The sequence below is a fragment of the Macrotis lagotis genome, chromosome X (assembly GCF_037893015.1).
Source record: "Macrotis lagotis isolate mMagLag1 chromosome X, bilby.v1.9.chrom.fasta, whole genome shotgun sequence".
Lineage (NCBI taxonomy): Eukaryota > Metazoa > Chordata > Mammalia > Peramelemorphia > Peramelidae > Macrotis > Macrotis lagotis.
Genome location: NC_133666.1, coordinates 409,658,925 through 409,680,297, shown reverse-complemented (window position 1 = coordinate 409,680,297; position 21,373 = coordinate 409,658,925). Strand labels below are relative to the sequence as shown.

At 32.2% G+C, this 21,373-nt stretch overlaps 1 protein-coding gene across 1 annotated transcript in view; it reads left to right on the top strand.

The window, feature by feature from the left end:
- PREX2 (phosphatidylinositol-3,4,5-trisphosphate dependent Rac exchange factor 2) overlaps nucleotides 1–21,373 on the top strand; it is a 401,699-nt gene that overhangs the window by 232,172 nt on the left and 148,154 nt on the right. Inside the window, exons 23-29 of the mRNA XM_074202053.1 lie at nucleotides 2,841–3,063; nucleotides 5,459–5,666; nucleotides 14,533–14,712; nucleotides 16,082–16,176; nucleotides 17,527–17,609; nucleotides 19,119–19,209; nucleotides 19,671–19,799. Of these exons, the coding sequence (XP_074058154.1) occupies nucleotides 2,841–3,063; nucleotides 5,459–5,666; nucleotides 14,533–14,712; nucleotides 16,082–16,176; nucleotides 17,527–17,609; nucleotides 19,119–19,209; nucleotides 19,671–19,799 (1,009 nt within the window). The remainder of the gene's footprint in view (nucleotides 1–2,840; nucleotides 3,064–5,458; nucleotides 5,667–14,532; nucleotides 14,713–16,081; nucleotides 16,177–17,526; nucleotides 17,610–19,118; nucleotides 19,210–19,670; nucleotides 19,800–21,373) is intronic.

Genomic DNA, 21,373 nt, shown 5'->3' with positions numbered 1-21,373 from the left:
TTATTCAGTTTGATTATAATAAAATATCAATACATTGTGAAAGCTCCTGAAAGCAGGCCTATGAGTTTTCAATTTAATTTTTTTAACCACTGGGGCTGGGAATGGAAATAAAGAGCATTAAAATATTTTAAGTAGTAGAATTATACCTTCAGTATTGTGACTTATATATGGTTAGACACCATTGTATATGGGGGATATGAAGACAAAAAAAAGATAATTCCTTCAAAGAATTCTTACTTAAAAATAGATTTACTTAGTAAATTTTTAGAAAATTAATACAAAGAAATTTGGGGGACAGGCCAGCCAAGAATGAACTTATGTCATAAAGAGAAACAGTCTTTGGAAGCAAAGCACTAAATTTGATTTTGACCATTATAAAGATGAAAGCACAGCATTGGAATGTATATGCACTAAATACAATTGGAGATGCAAGTCTAGAGTTTGATAGAATTTAATCAAATTGAACATCTCTTCATCTTTTGGAATACAAGAGAACCAGAGATCCAAAGATCAGAGAGAGAATTTTGAGGAATTTTGGCATAACCTGATCATTTGAATTCAATTAGAATATCTGTAATATTACTTTATATGTGATATAATGTGAATGTTACTCTAGTCATAAACCAAATTTGTGAAACTATACATGTTTATATTTACCATTATAAATTTACAATTTTATAATGTTTTAGTTTTAAAGCATTTTAACATTAGCAATGTAATTTTATTTTAGATGACAAGTCTACAAGCATCCTACTTTCTCTGAGTTAAAATGTATCCATAGTAACCAAAGTATTAGAATGTCTTAGCTTTTCTCTTAGGTGGATTGCAAAAGTTTAAATTCTAAAAATGGAAACTACTAAGTTCCTAGTGTTTTTATTATCAGACTTATTGAACTCATAGATTTTTTTAGCCTAGTTCTATAGGTCTTCAGTGTTTTTCAGCACTAATATGAAAAGCTTTAAAACTTATTCCAAATCATGAGCAAGGATTTGTTCACTGTGGAACAGAATGTACAAGTGATCCAGATTTTAAATATGTACTGCTTTGAGGCAAAGTTTTCACTTTATTAATTTGGGGTAAATTCTTCAGTATCTAAACAATTCCACAGTTTGTATGTGAGTTTGTGTGTGTGTGTGTGTGTGTGTGTGTGTGTGTGTGTGTGCATATGTTGGATACTTTGATTTAAATATTTAGTGAGGATTTATATGATAATTCTTGTTTTCTTCCATGTACATATGTATACACACACATAGTTATAGAAAGCAGATTCATATAGGCCTAACTGTACATACTTCACCTCTAACTCTTTTTGACAAATGAATGAACCATTCTTTTCTTCAGTTTGCCCATGTGTAAAATGAGGGCTCTGGGCTGAATAAACTGTTTACCAGAGCTAGATGTTGCTGTATACAGAATACTTGACCTAGAGCAGGAAGACCTGCATTCAAATGTGACCTCAAACACTATCTCTGTGACCCTGGGCAAGTCTTCTAATCCTGTTTATCACAATTTTCTCATCTCTAAAATGCACTGGAGAAGGAAATGGCAAGCCACTTCAGTTTCTTTGCCAAGAAGTGATCTCAAAGACAGACATGAATGAAACAATTGAACCACAATAATAAATCAATGTCATCCCATCACAGTAGGATAGAAATTTAGAACTAGAAAGGATCTCAGAAGTCGTCAAATATATGTTTGGCAGGAATTCTATTTATGACATTACTAGAGAGGTATCATTTAGTTTCCATTTAGAGATCTCTAGGTATTAAAACACTATTTTTGCATTCCATTTTGGGGACAAGTCTAATCATTAGAAAGGTCTTTGCTGTTCTTGTTTCTTGCTATTTTTTGTATAAACAATTTCTCTGTAACTTCTGACTAGTGTTTTATTCTGATGCTTCAGATCAAGCAGTAAATGACTAATTACTCTTCCATGTGATAGTCCTTTAAAATCTTGATGACTGCTATCATATCCTCCCTAGTCTTGTCTTCTCCAGGCTTACCATTCACTGTTCCTTCAAAACCTTATATAGGTTGATATTACCTCAGGATGATAAATCTCCTTTGATTTCATTCCATAATATCAATGCCCTTCCTAAAATGTGATACCTATATTTAAAACTCTAGGGAGATAGAAATTATGAAGATATGTTTTCCATTTCTCTTTATCTGTTTATCTTGCAAAACATCTGCTGATACAAAATCTGTCTTAAATAAAATTTTTTATCCTTGAAAATATGAAGGAACCAATCATTTCCCAAATCCTGGGTCAGATTTCTAAATCTGTAATCTAAATATTTTTCCTTTATCTAAATTTTAAATTTGATAATGACATTCCAATATTATTGGAATTATATTTAATTTTATGGATTTAATTGTTTTATTTTAAGTAGTCCGTAGAATTTCCAGAATACCAAAAGTGTTCCCCCTGTTCTAAAGAATATTCCTTATGTTCCTAGGAAGCAGATTTCACCCTCAAACCCCCATTTTTCATCTTCCCTGATATAAAGGTCCATATTTCTGTTTCATTGCTAATTTTCTGTCACCAGCAAAATTCTGTCACTGAATTGGGGCAGAGAGCCTCAATTTAAATCTTCACTGACTTAGCAGCTGAAAGGGTTATTGCCCCCACTCTCAGTTAAGTGATAGTTATGAAGGAAAATACCTCTACAACAAATTTTAGAAGTGGGATAGGCCTTTTATATTTAATATATTTAAAGTATTATTTGCTTATTCTAATTTATATGAATAATTCCATCATGGTGTTGAAGAATGTCAGAGTAATTCATTCTATGTGAAACTTTCTAACATTTATGTATCTATATTTTTTTAATCCACAGTTTTCACGTGTGCTTAAGAATAGGGCCTGGCCTACCTTTAAACAGGCCAAGTCCAAAATTTCCCCATTGCACAGCAGTGATTTTTGTCCTACTAATTGCCATGTCAATGTCATGGAAGTCTCTTATCCCAAAACCTCAACATCTCTGGGGAGTGCCTTTGGAGTACAACTGGACAACAGAAAACATAATTCACAAGATAAGGAAAATAAAGTTTCTGAGCAAGGTATGATGGTTTTTGTAAACTTCATTCAAAATTTTAAAATCAATATTTATAATTATTCCTACTTATTTAATGACTATATTACTCTAATGCATAAGATTTTGCTCCAGAGTCTCTTCAAAAAACTTTTTTGATCTCTGAATCTCAATATCATTGGTATCCTTATATATTAAAAGCATTCTGTTATGTTATCTGAAAATTTTGTCATGCTGGCAAATGAGTTAATAAAAAATGGTTAAGAACATTGTCTTTAAACATTATACACCCTAACAGCAACATGGGGGTGATGAACAACCTTAATGGACTTGCTCATTTTATCATCAGTCAGGGACAATTTTAGGGTATCTGTGATGGAGAATACCATCTGTATCCAAAGAAAGAATTGTAGAGTTTAAACAAAGACCAAGGATTATTACCTTTAATTTTTTAAAAAGGTATCTTATTATGTAATTTTGCTAACTCTTATATTTTTTTCCTTAAGGATATGATTTCTCTCTCAACACATTCAATTTTGATCAGTGTATAACAATGTAAAGACTATCAGACTAGTTTCTATAGTGAGTGGGGGAGAGGGAAGTGAGATTGGGGGAAATTTTGTAAAATTCAAAAAACAAAAAAAGAACATTGTCTTTATAAAGTTTTTATTACTATTCAAATCAGTCAGTGTAGTCACAAGAAGGATGATTGGATGAATGTACTAATCACTTATGCCAGACACTTGTTTCTTGAGTGTCTCTTCTCATCCTTGAGAAGCAAAGCAGTAGACTTCGAAATTATAGAAAAAACTTAGCCCCTTCCAAAATTTCAGATTGGAACTGAGTTGTGACACCAGTTAGGGGGAAGCTGTTTAATGTTTAGAAAAACAGAGATAAATGGTGCTTTCTTCAAATACACTAACAGTCTCTTGGTAACATCTGAATATCCAAATCTATAAACTAGCTCAAGAATTGGAACAGTTCCTTTGAGAGGGAGATTGGGGAAACCATTCACTAATCTTTCAGGCATTCTATGTTTTCCTCTATCTGTCTTCCTGTGAAGGAAGATTGTATAATAATAATGATAATAATAATAATAATAAATAATAATAATAAAATTTTTGGTGGTGATTTTTATAGCAATAGCAACAATAATATATGATCATTTTTCTGCAAGAGGTACTTCCTAGCCCTCTTAAATCTTAGTGATTTTCCTCTGAAATTATCCTTTGTACATAGCTGCTTTCATTTTGTTTTTCCCATTAGACTGTGAGTTCCTTGAGCAGAGACTTTCTTTTATATCCCTAGTACTTAGCACCATATCTGTCACAGGTAGATGGTTATTAAATGCCATGTGATTGGCATTTTTTATTATTAGCACTCTTAACATAGTATCTCCTTTGAGCATTTCAACAAACCATTGAATTAGTTACTGTAGTTATTTATTTTCTTTCCTACAAGAAGAAATGTAGCATCAGAGTGGCTAAGGGACTTGCCCAGGGCTTCATACAACTAGGAAAAAGTAGAGACCAAGTTGAGATTAGATTTTCATTACTTCACATTCGGCCCTTATTTTCCTGATATGCCACATTGACTCTTAATTCCATTTGGTAACCATTTTGCCCTTTCTAAGGTAGCCTTGCTTTATAAACAGGGGATGCAGTTTTCTTTTTCATTTATTTGTAGACATGGAATTTTTCATGCATGTGTCTTTTCAATGGAGTTGTAGCCACTTCTTTTTGTAATAAATATAGAAAATAATTTTTATTCATTTTCATTCTCTTAAATGGTTGTCACTTTTGTTACTGAAAGTAAATAGATATTGAAAAATAGAAAAGTGAGCCTAAAAAATGGAGGCAACATGGTATGGTGGATAGGGCACTTTACTTGAAGTGATGATGGTGAGTTTAAATCTTACCCTTAGACACATATTGTCTAAACCTGAGTAAGTCTTTCAATCCTTCTATGCTTAAGTGTACTCATCTGTGAAATGGGATGGAGTATCAGTTTCCATCAGTGATTTATAAAATCACATTTAGTTCTAAAATTATGACCCCATGATCCTAAAAGGAGAATGATGTCTCCAACTCTACCACTTTCTTAGCTCAAATAAAACTATAACTGAAGGGCTGGGTCGTGCTATAGCTGCAAAGACAGCTGTAAGTGATGAATGCAGCCATTGGTCCTTTGTTTTGACCCAGACAACAGTGAAAATCTTTTCCTCTAGCAGTGGAAAAGGTGCTTAGTGTGATTTCCCAGGCATTAAGGAAGTCACTTCAGGAGCTTCAATTTCCTCATTGCCCCAGTAAGGATAAAAAGGATGCTATTCTTATCATTCCTAACTTGGTCTTTAAAATTGATGAAAATAAGGGTATAAAAGTTAATGGCTATTTGGTTCAAATGAAAATATTTTCATTTTGTAGGAAAACTAAATCCTATGGTATACATACAGCATACTATTACCACCATGGCAGCCCCTTCAGGACTGTCTCTGGGACAGCAGGATGGACATGGCCTGCGATATTTGTTAAAAGAGGAGGACTTAGAAACACAAGATATCTATCAGAAATTGCTGAGCAAGCTTCAGACTGCTTTGAAAGAGGTGGAAATATGTGTCAGTCAAATAGATGAGTAAGTACATTATATAATACCTTCACACATTTAACTTTCCCATTTTTAAAAAATGTGACTACTGAAATTATTGTCACATGTTCATCTCTCATTGCCAAATATGATGAGAATTGTGTCAGGGGTCCTTATAGTTTATAGTTTTAAATTAATACTAAAAACAAATATAAAAACATATATTAGAATTTTAAAATTTAAAGAGAAAAAGGTAAAAAACAATTTTATATACAGCACATTGCTGACAACATGATAAGTGCTCTGAAAGTATGGTGATATGAATGAATAAGGACTAAAAATTTGCAAAATCTACAGTCATTCCAGTAAATAAGGAGGTTAAAACAAGCATACCAATTTAATTCAAAATGAAGGTTCAAATTTCTACTTTCTAAGGTCAAATCAACTTCTACATATAAGATATAACTAATTTTATTTTTTTGATTGAAATGAATATTTGTATCTTTCCATATGAAATAGTTCTGCCTCCCATGGTTTGTGTTGCATTATCTTTTAATTCTTATATACTATCATATACATATACATACATGTATATATGTCTGTATATATATTTGATGACAATAATTTTAAAGGATTAAATTTTAGTTTTGTCTTTGTATACCTATTCAAGCCTTCATTAGCAAATTTTAGTTATTAAACAAATCATTAGGAACTCTAAATCTCAAGGATATATGTATCATAGTTTTAAAATTATCATTAAATGTTTCCTATATCATTTTGTCTTGAATTTAAATAATAGTTTGGATTTGAAATTTTCTTAAATGAGGATATTTTTTAATAAATAATACTATTTAAAAATGACTTTTTGATCATATTTGTTGTGATGTCCTTATTATATCCTCTGCCAAAAAATTAGGAACTTGATACAAAGCTGATTTGGGAAGGGGAAGCTGTTTTTAAACAATTGCATGTTATTTCCAAAACACAGTTTAAAAGTAACCTTTTGGCACAAAAGTTGACATTTTATAACATTAAGTTAAGTTTTACGTCATTTAGTAAAATATAGTTTCATTATTTGGATTTTACCGATCTATATTATGAATGGATTGCAGCAAATTTTCTAAATCTGTGTTTGCAGTTCTCTGAGAGATCTTTATTATTTATTTAAGAAATAGATGAATAGAAAGATATCTTCTAAAACTTTGGTGGTTCTGGGATCTCATTGGAGGTGCTTCCTCCAAAATTGAAGTTCAAAATAATTCCATGAGCTCCCATGCATATCTTCTTGGAGATTCTGCATAGTAGTCCCCCCCCCCCAATTCTAATTCTACTTTCTGTTTCTCTTGATAATGCATAGGTACCACTGAGTACTAGGGCTGTCTCTCCCACCATGTGTCTGGGTCATTTTCTTTCCATTTATATTTCTTAAATTATCTCTATTATTCTGCTTCTCTAATATAATTCTTGTTTGATGATATCTATTTACATCAACTTCTTTCCATTTCTTTTTTGGGTAACCCTTGACTTTGAGTCTTCAGAGATTGTGGTATTTTGTGGTTTATTGTAAATGGCACTCAAAGAATATTTCTGCTAAAAAGATAGTGAAACTCGGGGGATAATTAAATGTACTGTGTAATTTCCCCAAGGTAATCTTATTTTTTTCTTTCTGTGAGATAGTGGATACGACTAATTTTTCATTCATAGCATCTGTCTAAGATGAATTTTGTGATGGCTAATTTTATGAGTTGTCTGTATAATTAAATATAAACTCTCGTTTTTAATCAACTCCCTCCTCCCCATTTTTCTAGTTAGGTCAAACTCTAATAAGTAATCATGAATTTGACTTAAGGGATTTTATTGTATTCCTAGGCTTTATGCAATTGATAAAATGTAATCCACAAACAAGAGGTCTAGAAAATATTTGTCTAAGAGAATAATTTCTAAAATAACAAACATATTGGAAAAATAATCAACATTTAAAGACTTGGGAATTTTCTGATTAGAGCAGTGATCTAATGGACCACTATTCTGAAGGACTCATCTTAAAACATGCTATTATCTTACTCCATTTGGAAAGTTGATGGAATCAGAGATCAAATTGAAAATATTTTTTCCTTTCCTCTCCTCTCCTCTCCTGTCATCTCTTCTTTCTTCTCTTCTTTCATTTATATTCTTTATCTTTTCTTTTTTCTTTTCCTTTATTTCTGTCTATTCTTTTCCTTTCTTTTTCTTCTTTCCTTTTCTTGGAAAGGAAAAAGGAAACAGAACTCTCTTCTGAAGCTTCAATAGTCCACTACAAGCTCTTCTAATCCTCTAAACATTTTCAGACCCATTAAGGACACTAGAATCTAGCTGCTCCTTGGAATGCATAATTTGTTCATCAGGGCCAAATTCCAATAAGAGACAATTTCACAATTCTACAAGAGACAGTTTCACAATTCTACTTGTTCCCTACCATTTTAGCTATTAGGAGAAAATTGGTGCAGAATGCAGAATGAAAAGGGAAGAGAAAGCAGTAGAGGCTAGTAGTAAATAGATTAATAGTAATGCAAGGCATAAAAGAATAAATCATAGAGAATAGGAATAGACTTAATCCTGTGGTGGGCAAAGAAAAATATCTTAGGAAGTTTCCTATTAATTTTGATGCTGCATACAAAACTCTCACTTATAAGTTCCAGCTCTTCAAAGATAGGAGGAGACATTAGGATTACTTTTTTGTTTTTTTTTTTTTTAGTTTTTGCAAGGCAATGGGGTTAAGTGGCTTGCCCAAGGCCACACAACTAGGCAATTATAAAGTGTCTGAGGCCGAATTTGAACTCATGTACTCCTGACTACAGGGCCAGTGCTGGATCCACTGAGCCACATAGCTGCCCCTAGGATTACTCTTTTTTTTTAAAGATTTTCCAAGGCAATTGAGTTAAGTGACTTGCCCAGGGCCACACAGTGAGGTAATTATTAAGTGTCTGGGGTCGGATTTGAACCCAGGTACTCGTGACTCCAAGGTCTGTGCTCTATCCACTGTGCCCCCAGGATTACTCTTGATGGGAAACCTGCTTAGTAATTTTTTGAGATTATTTTGATTATTATCCTAAATAATTTAACAAAAATTATTGTGAAATCAGATCAAAGAATGCAAAAGTAACTGATCCCACCTTGGAAAATAAAGGAAAACAGTATAAGCTGTTCCATTTTTAAATGCCCATAGTTTCTCCTAATCATCTGAATTTGGAGTTAGTAGGGGGTACTTTTTCTATTCTTGCTCTTTCACAAAAGAAAATGGAAGAAAACTAGAAGACAGGATAAATGATTGAAAAGATTATATGAAAATTTCAGCTACCAATCTTTTATTTTCAGTAACAACAAATCAGGGATTCATACCACAAGTTCTACAGACAGATTTTCTGTGGATATATTTCAGAAGGTTTATGAATGTGGATGGAGAAAACAAGCCTTATATTTATTTCTATATAATTAGTTTCCTTTGTAAGCTTATGCATTTTGTTTTATGCATTAATAAGTATTCTGTGGAATCCATAGCCTTCACCAAAATGGCAAAGAGATTATGACATTCACAAAAAAGACTGACCCCTGTAGGAGATGTTGCTTTTAAAAGAATGTAGTCATGTTCAAGTATCTATGTGTTTTCCCCACATCTTCAACAATTGCTTCTGTTACATCAGTGACACTGAATTCTATATACCATAATCACTGACCTTTTTCCTCATCTCCAGATCACCATTTTCAAATGCAAACAGGATATATGTACCTTGATGTCCTACAAGTAACTCAAATTTGATGGGGCCCAATTTGAGCTTATTGACTTTCCTCCTAAACTTCCTTTTTCTCCTTTTGACTTAACCACTTCTTTTCATGGTATCACAGAGTAGAAGTCTCCCTCTCTCAGTTTTTCTACCAATGAGCTACTAATTCATGTGTATTATTTGTATGTGAATGTTGCTCTGCCTTTCCATCTGTCCTTTCTTGTACATCTTCCCTCCCCAATATTTCCACTACTACCATCCTAGTGCTGATTGTCATTACCACTCAACTCTTTTATGACCATAGACCTCTTACAGATTTTTCCATCTTCTTTTGACTTCCTTCAGTTCACCCTTTGTACTGTTTGCAGACTGATCTTATGCATAGATTTCATCATATCACTTCTCAGAATCAATGACTTTCTTTATTATCTGCCAAGCCTTATTTAAATTCCTCTGCCTGGCATTCAAGGAAACCCCACCCTTCACAATCTTACATGTGCCTTTCTTGACACTCTTATTTCATTACAAGCTTCCATAGGCTCTGCCCTTTTCCCTCTTAATTTTCTCTCTCTCTCTCTCTCTCTCTCTCTCTCTCTATATATATATATATATATATATATATATATATATATGTACATATATATACACATATATATAGATATAGATATATATAGATATGTAATTTCATCTAGTTATCTCATAAGCTCCTATGTATTTAATTACTTCTATGCTGATGATTCTCAAATTTATTTATCTATCCCTGACCTCTCTGCTCACCTCCAGTCTCCTAATTCTATCTTCCTATTTGACATCTCCACTTGGGTGTCCTTTGGACATCTTAAATATAATATTTCCAAAATTTATTACCTTTCCTTCCCAAATACTTTTCTCTTTTACATGTTCCCAATAACTGTCAAGGGTACTACCATCTTCCCCATCACCTCTGTACTCATTAACATCCTTGACTCATTACTCTTACCTCTTATATCCACTCAGTTGGCAAATACTGTATTTTCTGCCTTCTTATATCTCTCACATTTCACCTTCTATCCTTTGAATTTTATACCACCCAGGTGAAGATCTTTTTCATATTCCTAGACTATTGAAATAGTCTGCTATTTTGTATCCCAAATCAAACCTCTCAAATTCCTATTTTCCTTTTACTTGGCAGATAAATTGATTTTCCTTATATCCAGATATGGTCAGGTCATCCCTTTCTCATTAAATCAACTTCAATGACTCTTTCTTACCTTCAAATATAAATCTGTTTAGATTTTAAATTCTCTTTAAGCTGATCTTTCTTATTTTTCCAGTTTTCTGACTCCTTACCACCTGCCCTCATGTACTTTTTGATTCAATGACATTGATCTCTTTACTGTTCTCAGAAATAGATACTCTATCTTCTGACCCTAGAATAATTTTTCTTGCCACCTTTCATGCCTAGAACGCTCTTCCTTCTCATTTTTGCCACCCAACTCTCTGACTTCCTTCAAGTGCCAGTTAAAATCCTACCTTCAGAAAGAAGCCTTTCTTTATTCCTTTTAATTCCAGTGCTTTCTTCAATTTATTCTGAATATAGCTTATTCTTTATTTATATATGTATATATATGTATATACATATATGTAAAATCTCCCCTAAATCCCTTAGATTGTAAGTTCATTGAGGGCAAGATTGTTTTTTTATCTTTCTCTCTTTTCCCAAGAACTTAACCCAGTATCTAATAGCACATGGTAGGTACTTGCTTAATGCATTTTCATTGACTTTGAGTATACTGTTTACCAAATATAATATAATTTTTATCTTACTTTAATCAATTTTTGACCTTGTCTGTTTTTAGGTACTTTTTATTCATTGCTTATGTATAACATGGGCTAACTCTACAGTTTACCAATCCAAATGCATATTATTGTCTGGGAAATAGCTGTTTACTTTGTGTTTATTCTCCTTAAAAAATTGGATCAGTGTCTTTTGAGTAGTTGTGGATTTCATTGGAGATAGTGATGCCCCTGAGGAATAGTGGAGATTGATGTGGTCAGTTTGTAATCTATAAACAACAGCCTCAACCAGACCTTATCATCCCCAAGGAAATCCCTTTTACATCTGGATTTTTGAAAGATCATTCTCTATTAGTTCATCCTCTAAGACCATTAAAAATATCTTCTTATTTGATGTTTCATTGGATAATCATGGGTTCATTTAGTAGAGTTATTCCAATGGTTGGATCTTGGAGGTTATATCTTATATAACTCTGCCATGCGCATAGTAAACACCTTGTTTAATAGAAGTCATTGAGAATTTTCCATGTTCAAGGAATTAGAATCAAAGTCAGTTTTTGATTCACCAAACAATAAAAATATCTCAGTCCTCTTTTCTTTGCACCTTCTAGACAGTCTTTTAACTGAAAATGTGGTGTGGTACAGAATATTATTTGTGAAAGCTTGACTATTCCCTTATCATATGTTCATCAAAGATATCCTTGATAAATGTTTATGGCATTTTACAATGTTTATAGAGATGAGAAAGTAGGCAGATAGTTCAGTTATTGCTGATGACCTCTTTACCTACTTTATTTTTAGTGGATAGTTATTACTCAGGATTATATCTCAGTGTTTTCTTACTTTTCTCTTCTGTGATTTTCTGAAAATTGATTTCTCAATGATTTCAAAAATATGCTGCTTCCAGCAAAGATAACTCCTAAATCTATTTGATGTCTTTAAGGCATTTTTAGATAACAATTTTCTTGATAGTATTTCACCATCCTCATATAGTCATTGGGTAGTGAGATATATAGTGGCTCTTGCTTTGGATAATGAGAATAGATCACCACCATGATACTATCTACTGTATTCAATTTTCTGTCTGCTTAGGATTCTTATTGATGTTTTATATATCTTTGAAATGATTTTTACCTATGTAGGTCTCAAATCAGGCTTTCTGGAAATTTTTTTTCCTTTCCCTATTGTTCTTTTTTCTTCTGAGGAGTCAATGCTTGTAATCTTTGGTTAGCATTTTCTATAATGCTTAGCAGATTAGTTTATTCTTTAGAATGGTATTATCTTTGGATACCATATTTCTTTTTTTAGCAAGGAAATTAATTGCTTTGGGGTTATATTGACTGCTTGACCACAATTAATTAAGAAACAATGATAAAATCACTGGGTTTACCATTATCTATTTTTTTATTTTTTCAACTCACAACAATTTCTTTGAAAAACACTTTGAAAAAAAACCTAAAAAAAAAGAAAAATCACTTTGGAGCTGGCATAATTTCATGTACTTTCTTCTTATATTTCTCCCTTGTTAGTTTAGGAAAGTTCTTTTGCAGGAACAGGGGAAGAAATATTAGAAAAATAAAAGTTTGATGGAATTAATTTCATTATTTATACCAAAGCAAATAAAAACCGCTTTTGGGACACTTGGTTATCTTAAGCTAGCTTAATACTTATCATAAGGCATCTAGGTGTGTAGTGGATAAATTTTTGGACTTGGAACCAAGAAAACCTGAAGGGGCAGCTAGGTGGTGTAGTGGATAAAGCACCAGCCCTGGAGTCAGGAGTACCTGGGTTCAAATCCGGTCTCAGACACTTAATAATTACCTACTGTGTGGCCTTGGGCAAGCCATTTAATCCGTTTGCCTTGCAAAAAAAACCCTAAAAAAAAAAAAGAAAACCCGAAGTTTAAATCCTTCCTCAGGATTTAATTTACTGCCCATATGATCCCAGGCAAATGACTTAATTTCTGGATTTCTTCATCTTCAATCTCTTCATCTATAAAATGATACCTTCTAATGTCCTACTTGTAAGTTTATCATTCTGTAGCCACCATGTAATTTTTAAAGCCCTTCCAAATGTGACCCCAGCTACTTTTCCAAAATTTGTCTATATCACTCCCTTTTTCATTCTTTGATCTACCTAAATTAACCTTCTTGCTATTCCATCTCTCTTCATCCCTTTTTATTAGCTACCCCTCATATGTTGAAAATACTCTAAGATCACTTCTACTTCTTAGAATGCCTTTTCTTTTAAAACTTTGCTCAAATGACATCTCTGTGAAACCCTTTCTGATCTTTTCTGCTAATGCTTTTCTTTCAAAAATATTTAGCTTGCATTTAGTTCACTAATATTTTTATACAAACTTATTTATACATACATAGGATGTAACCTTATTTGCAACAGAGACAATTTCACTTTTGTTTGTGTATGACTGATACATAATAGATATTTAATAAATTCATTTTGATTGATAAATTCAAAACACATAATTTAGTCAGGAAAATAGAATTAGCAGTTGGGTTCTGTTGCTGTATGGTAGTTGGTCTTTGACTTAAAGGTCAAGGGTGCAAAAAATTCTGGAGGAATAAACTTACAATTGAGGGGATTGGCCATTGCACTCAATCTATATAGAAAGAGAAAAGAAATAAGAGCATGCTTGATTAATTTGGAGAATACGGTGGAATTGAGAGTTTTGAACTCATGATTAGGATGGAAAATCAGAAGAGTGAGCAAGTAGAAGAAGTGAAGGATAGGTGATCATATTGGGAAAGGGAAAAGACCCAAAAATTAGGTAGAATTATTGAGTAAATGGCAAGCTATATTGTATACTCATGTTTTTGAATGATTGGAATAGAGATGGATGACACTGGAATTTAAAACTTTGAGGTATTTTTGGGCTAAGATATTAGTAAGTGAAAACTGTTGAGAATGGACCTTTGTTATTTATATTTCATCTACAAGGATATTTTTATCTGTAAAAATTTTTCATATGTTTAAGGACTAGAGTTGATTTTTTAAGTTCTTGTTAATCTTTGTGTGTTTATCTCTGTGGTTGTAGCACATAGTATACTAGAACATTCCAGAAGAAAGAAATTCCTTCTTATTCTAGCTCTGTGATCATATATTCTTTAACCTTAACATGTGAACTCAATTCTCTTTATAAATCAAAGAATTGTACTGCCACATCATAATCATTGCTATTTTTCAAGGTTATGAATGCAGTATATTTTTATTTTCTGATTTATTGTTGATGAAAACGAGGATAGAGCCACAGAAATATGTGTATATTTGTCATGTTTAATAAATAACAGAGTTATCATCTTTAGCAGACAGTGTTGAAAAATTACATTTATTCTCTTTGGCTTTTTATCATATTGCAGCCTTCTGTCTTCAATAACATATTCTCCCAAATTGGAACATAAAACATCTGAGTCTTTAATACCAACTGACAGTGACAATGAGAAGGGAGAAAGGAATGGAAAAAAAGTCTGTTTTAATGTAGCAGGAGATGAGCAAGAAGATTCAGGGCATGACACTATCAGCAATAGGGATTCGTACAGGTAATTCATTAATTCTTTTTCTTTGTGTGAAACAATCAATGCAGCCAAATGCTTTAGTGTGCTCTTAATTATTTTTTCAAATAATAATTTTCAGTTGACAAGTCCTTTCAGTGCAAAGGAAAATAGAGAATTGAGGAATTTGAGCATTTGGCAAAGGAACCAGTCAACAAAAATCACATTCCCAAATCATTCCTTTTCTATAATTATCTTATTCATTCTTGCAAAAGCAGTTTTATTTTTCTTTTCTACTCCATCAAGTTTTTGTGAGGGGTTGGTCTATAAATAAGGAGGATTATTTACATATATATATATATATATATATATCAATATTTCAGGTGAAGATCAAGATTGATTGCACTACATAGTCTTAATGTTTAGGGAGTCATTTGACTTGTGCATAGATATTTACCTAGTATAAGAGCCAAGATTGAAACCTAGAGTCTTACTATGTATAGTTTATAGCAAAGTGATTTTGTTATTGTAGAGGATTATTTGCATTTTAAAAGCACAGATTTAAAGAATCCCCATGAAATATTCTTGAATATAGGAATTTACAAACGAATATGTCACTCTTGAGGACTCTGTGGGGTGATGTTCTCATATCCCTAATAAAGAAAAATGTTATTAGTAATTCTTTTTTTTAATTCCTGAGTAGATTGAATGAATATTCTCTTCTGGATAATGAACTACATATATGAAATTATTTTCATATAAGTTCTGAGCATAGCAAGAATGAATAATAATTGCCATAATTTAAGTGTGCACATTGGGTGCGCATATATCTATATATGGTTATATATTGATTTATACATGCATAAACATGTATGTCCACATGCAAGTATTTACATACCTGTATATCTTTAAATTATTAGTATCAACATAGTCTTAATATTTAGTTGCCTATACTTAAAAGTAAATTTTATTTATTCCTAATATTTTTCTCATTACCAAGCAAGATTTGGAACAGGTGTGTTTATCTACAAACTGTTCTATCACAAATCACAATATTTGTGGTCTAATCATTTACCTTCTCAGAGTAGAATGCTATAGACATAAACTCAAAGGTTGGTTAATGAGAAATTTCAAGTTTGGATTGCTGTGTTATTTTAATAAGAGCTTATATTTTAAGTTTTATAATTACCTTATAGTTTTTATGGTCTCCAATTGGAGCTACATGGCATAAGGCAATTTAAATTATTGAGCCCTTTTGGAGAACAAAATTGCATATGTCATTATAGCCTATAATAAATTGTCTGTAATAAAATGGCTTATATCTAACAAAGGCAAGAGTGATTTAGGAAAAACCCAGAGGAGAAAACCTTGTTGAAATTCACCTTGCAAATGATTTTTGCTGTTTCTTTTCTTTCAGTGATTGTAACAGCAATAGAAATTCAGTTGCCTCTTTCACGAGTATATGCAGTAGCCAGTGCAGTTCCTATTTTCACAGTGATGAAATGGACTCGGGTGAGTCTAAAGGAAGCCATCTAAAGTTTATTGTATATTGCTAGAGATATTATTAAGAGATTGTTTGATTTTTATTCATTTCATCCTTTTATCCATCATACCAGGCCTCAAGAGTGTGTTATTTCATTCCAGTTTAATGTGCTCTGTGTTTTGGGAGTCCTTCAATACAACAAAACCAGCATTTCTGAACCATGATGGAGGGCATGGATTAATAAGATCTGACACAGGCTGATTAATTTTGACCATACCCCCATTATGATCTTCCTGATATAACTAGGAGAAATTGTAGGCAAACAAAGAACAAATTAATACTCAGACTTTCACAAACTGTAAATAACTAGAGACTACATTTTGAGATCATTTTTAAAAGACCAGAAATATGGATGAAAATGAAAAATGAACAAGCATTAATGCCAATATTTAATCTATAATATCAAGAATAAAGAATTTTGCTAAGTTCAGAATAGTTTTTTAAATTACCAAAAACCCCAATAGGAGACAAATTCTGTTGAAAAAAAAGTATTAAAATATGGCACTGTGGTGTAATCATAACACACATATAGTGTAAGGGATTGCCAATTCTTTACATACATCATCCCATTTGATCATCAATAAACTTGTAAAGCCAGGTGCTATTACAATCATTCTAATCTCAAAGTTGAGGAAACAAGCTCAGAGACATAAATTCAGTTTTTAAGGGTCATATAAGTAGGAAAAAAAGCTAAAATGAAATTTGGACTCACATCTTTTTAAGTTCAGCCCCTTATCTCTTCCACCGGTAGTATAAGTTCAAATAAAAGGCAGGGCCACTAAACCCTATTTCAGGATCCCTGTGGATGGCACATTGACCTGAAAAATCACATTCTATATTATATTGCATTTTTACTTATTTTGTTAAATATTCCTCTGTTGCATTTTAATGTTGTTCAAGTAGCACTTTGCACTCTGGCCCATTGATTCACTTCTATGGACTCTCAAGATGTTCCTTGACCCAACCAAATTTTAATAATTACTTTCTAAAATTTTTATTTATTTAAGGCAATGAGGTTCAGTGACTTGCCCAAGGTCACAGAGATAGGCAATTAATTAAGTGACTGAGGCTGGATTTGAATTCAGGTACTCCTGACTCCAGGGTCAGTGCTGTATCCACTGTGCCACCTAGCTGCCCTGACTGAACCAAATTTTGATATTCTAGTAAATTAATGATTTCAAATTTTTTGATAAAAGATGAAGCAAGAATTTTTATGATCTATAAAGATAGCTGATATTTATTTTCCTATTGAAATGAGTATTTTTAAAATATTCACAAGTCAAATGTTTTGTCATTGTGGTGCTGTTTGTAATTCTCAGGTGATGAACTTCCCTTGAGCATTCGGATTTCTCATGATAAACAGGACAAGCTACATGGCTGTTTAGAACATCTCTTTAGTCAGGTAAGACTGACTGAGGCTTTTCATTAGTTTTTCAATAAGCAGAGTTCAAATAATACTTTGAAAGAGGAAATCTTTCTTTTTTTGAAATGTTATCTGCTTCCTCATGTGTTCTTCAGCATCATTAGGGAAATGCTTTGGTTTTGAATTTTTAAAACTCTTTTAATTTCAAAAATTACAAATTCTGTCTTGAGTGGTAGCTGATTAATGTTGAAGGTGATAACCCCAAATGACTCAGATTCTATTGTTTTTATCTTAAAATATCACTATACATTCTTTTACAGTCTCACTCAATATTCAACCATCTAGTATATCCTAAACACTGGGATGAAGGACATGGAAGGAATTGGACTGTTAACTGAACTGTTTTCTTTTAGGAAACTCCCTACAATGAAAAAAAAAACTATATCTCTACCAGTCCATCCCTTTTCCAACTACATAACCACCCTCACCTTCACTAATTTATAAAGAATTGCTTAGATCATTGAGAACAAAGAAGGAAGAAAGGGAGGGAGAAAAAGGGAAGAAGAAAAGGATGAAGGAAGGGAGAAAGGGAGGAAGGAAAGAAGGAAGGGAGTGAGGAAGGGAGGAAGAAAGAAAAGGAGGGAAGGAGGGAGGAAGGAGAGAGGAAGGAAGGAAGTAAGGGAGGGAGGACAGAGGGAGGGAGGAAGAAAGGGAGAAAAGGATAAAAGGGAGGGAGGAAGGGAAAAGGGTGGTCTGTTATGTACCAGATGGTATGCTAAGCACTTTAGAGATATTAAATCATTTGATCCTCACAACCACCTTGGGAAGTAAGTGCTAGTAAGACCATTTTATAGTTGAGGATACTGAAGCATATAGACATTAAATGATTTGCAGAGGATTATAAAGCTACTGCCCAAGGCTTAATTTGAACTTGGATATTCCTGATTCTAGACTGAGTTCTCACCTAGCTGCTTCTTGAGGTACAGACGTTAAAACTAAAGAATGTAGAAAACATGGAAGGAATCATCCATATTTATGATAATATATATATATATATATATATATATACTTGTTCAAAGATGAGATACTTTAATACTTCATATATGTGTGCGTATGAATATATGTTGTAGATGCACAGACATCTTTGATTTCATCATTATAAGGAGGTCTCCCCTGAGAAAAGTAACAATGAAGGGCACAACTATTCTACAATTGATGCTCTTAGAGAGCACAAAGTCAGTGTCAAAAGCAACATCTGGTCCCATGTGTTCCTCATTCCTAAGACATTTCTCAGTCTATCAGACTTTATCGCCTTCCTATTAGGTATATGTTTAAATATCGGAAGAAAAGTAATAAAAATATTCTCAACTTCAGTTTGTTTTGAATGCCTTTTATTCTCAGATGATTCTCTGAAATTCATAAGAATTTTCTAGAATAGTGAACAGGATGCTTTTCTCTAGTAATTTTTGCTTTAGGAAATAAAATGAAATGCAAACACAAAATTACTTTTGAGATTTTATAATACTCAGAAACCTCTAATATTGACAGGTGGACTCAATTACCAATCTTCTTAAAGGACCTGCTGTAGTAAGAGTCTTTGAACAGACCAAGTCCTTTACACCAGGTCGAGGATTACAAGGTAACATTTTAAAATAATGACTAACATTGGGTACAACTAGAAAACAAGTATGTGAAAATAAGGAATAATTGCTTTCCACTTCTAGGAAAAATAATTTGTTCTAAGTTTTCTTTTTTAAAAATCTCTTATGTTGCATGATTAATTTACTATTGAGTGTTTGAAAAAGACAAGTTTTCTTATTCTGTTGCAAAACTTTTCAATATAAAATGGAATTAAATATACGTGATTTTAAAGGATATTTTCTATCTAAATTTCAGTATATTTAGAAAAATAAGAAAAAGGTTCCATTGTTACAATACGACTTTTATAGTTGATATTTTCCACAAAATGACATTGGAAACAACTTATAAAATATGTTGGAGATAAGTTTACAGATTAAAGGAATAACTTAAAAGTCTATAGGATTACAGCCTGTCTCTGAGAAGGTTAAAACTTAAGAAATATTTTCTGTCTTTGTTTAGAATTTCAACAGGAAATGGAACCAAAGCTAAGCTGTCCAAAAAGGCTTCGGCTTCACATCAAGCAAGACCCTTGGAATCTTCCCAGCAGTGTACGGAATCTTGCACAGAATATCAGAAGATTTGTTGAAGGTAGGGGTAAAGAGCAAAGGGAAAAAATGCGCAATTTTTAAAAAGATACTTTTAGTATCCCCATCATATCCAAAAACCTTTGAATTTCATACAGATTAACTTTTTACAGAGTATCATGGAACAATGGATTAGAAATAAGGGAGAACAGTCACTCTGGAGAGGAAGAAAAGAGAAAATAGAAATCTCAGAAACTTGTAATTTCAACATCCCACCAATAGAATTTTATGAAGTGACTCCCTGAATAACTTAAGGGATTTGTGAGAAAATGATAGGAAGAGAAAATGACATTAAGTATATGAGACAGTCTCAGGGAAAGAAAGTGAGGCTTTTAAAAAAATAAGGCTCACTTTATTGAATAAGATTCATTTTATGGTATATCTTAAGAGACAGTTATTGTATTTGCATTTATGTGGAAACCAAGAACAGCAGTATAGTTTGATTTAACTTGTATCTCCTTGCACTTTATTATTTGACCAAATTAATTTTTATAGTTAATTTCTATAGCACTTCTATGATCAAGCCATTTAACACTACAAAAGAAATTATGATCTTCCTTTAAAAGTAAACTTGAAAATGGCATACTTTAATATGAGATGTAAATGTTTCAGATGATTTTACTAAATTTTCATCACAAATAATTGAAAGTCAGAATCAATAAAATCTCACCAGTTTTAAGAATCACTTAAGATAAAAAAAAACATGTATGGTATTATGATGGCTAATAAAATTAATTACAATATTTAAATGTTTTCTACTTTTAGTCAGTTAATTATGTAACACCCTTATCATCCAATAAACACATTTATAGACGATTAATTTAGGGGGAGAATGCAGCAATGAGAGTATGAATTTTTTCTTTTAAATTTTATGTACCTTATTAATCACTTTTGTGGTTTGTTTTGTGATCTTCAGCCATTCCCATTTTACTTACATATGATGAATAATTAGAATTTAACAGGCACTTAACATGAATTCATGAAATAGAATGCTACTAGATAATTTTTGTTGAATCATACTTGGAAGGAAAATGTAGATAAGATGGCAAGAAATAAAGTGTTGAAATGATTATATTATTTGTTTGGCCATTGGGTTATATCCTGGGTATCTTGTTCACATCTTCAGTGATTTAGATTGAATTTGTAGTAATATTCTTGAGAGTAAGAACTATAAACATTTTTGTCTCTATTGCCTGATGCATAATTAAATATGCAACAAATACTAACTGATAAAGTAGATATAATTTAATCTTTTGAGCAACTTCTATGTTCTTTGTCAAATAAAAACACTGTATTTGATTGGATATGAATATGACACTCATTTATGAACCAAAGAAAAGTCAAGACTTTTTCACTACAAGTAGAACATAGGTGAGTGGCCAGTTTAGTTGTTGAGAACTGTGTTAGGTAGACATAAGCTCTACTCCTGGTACAGCATGAAGCTTAAAAATCAGGATATTCTTTTATTCTTGGTTACCTACATTGCTCTAACTTATTATCATTTTGAAGATGAAAGAACAAAGATACTTTTCTTTCATTTGAAAAGGCATTCCATGTTCACTGAATTGATAGATTAAA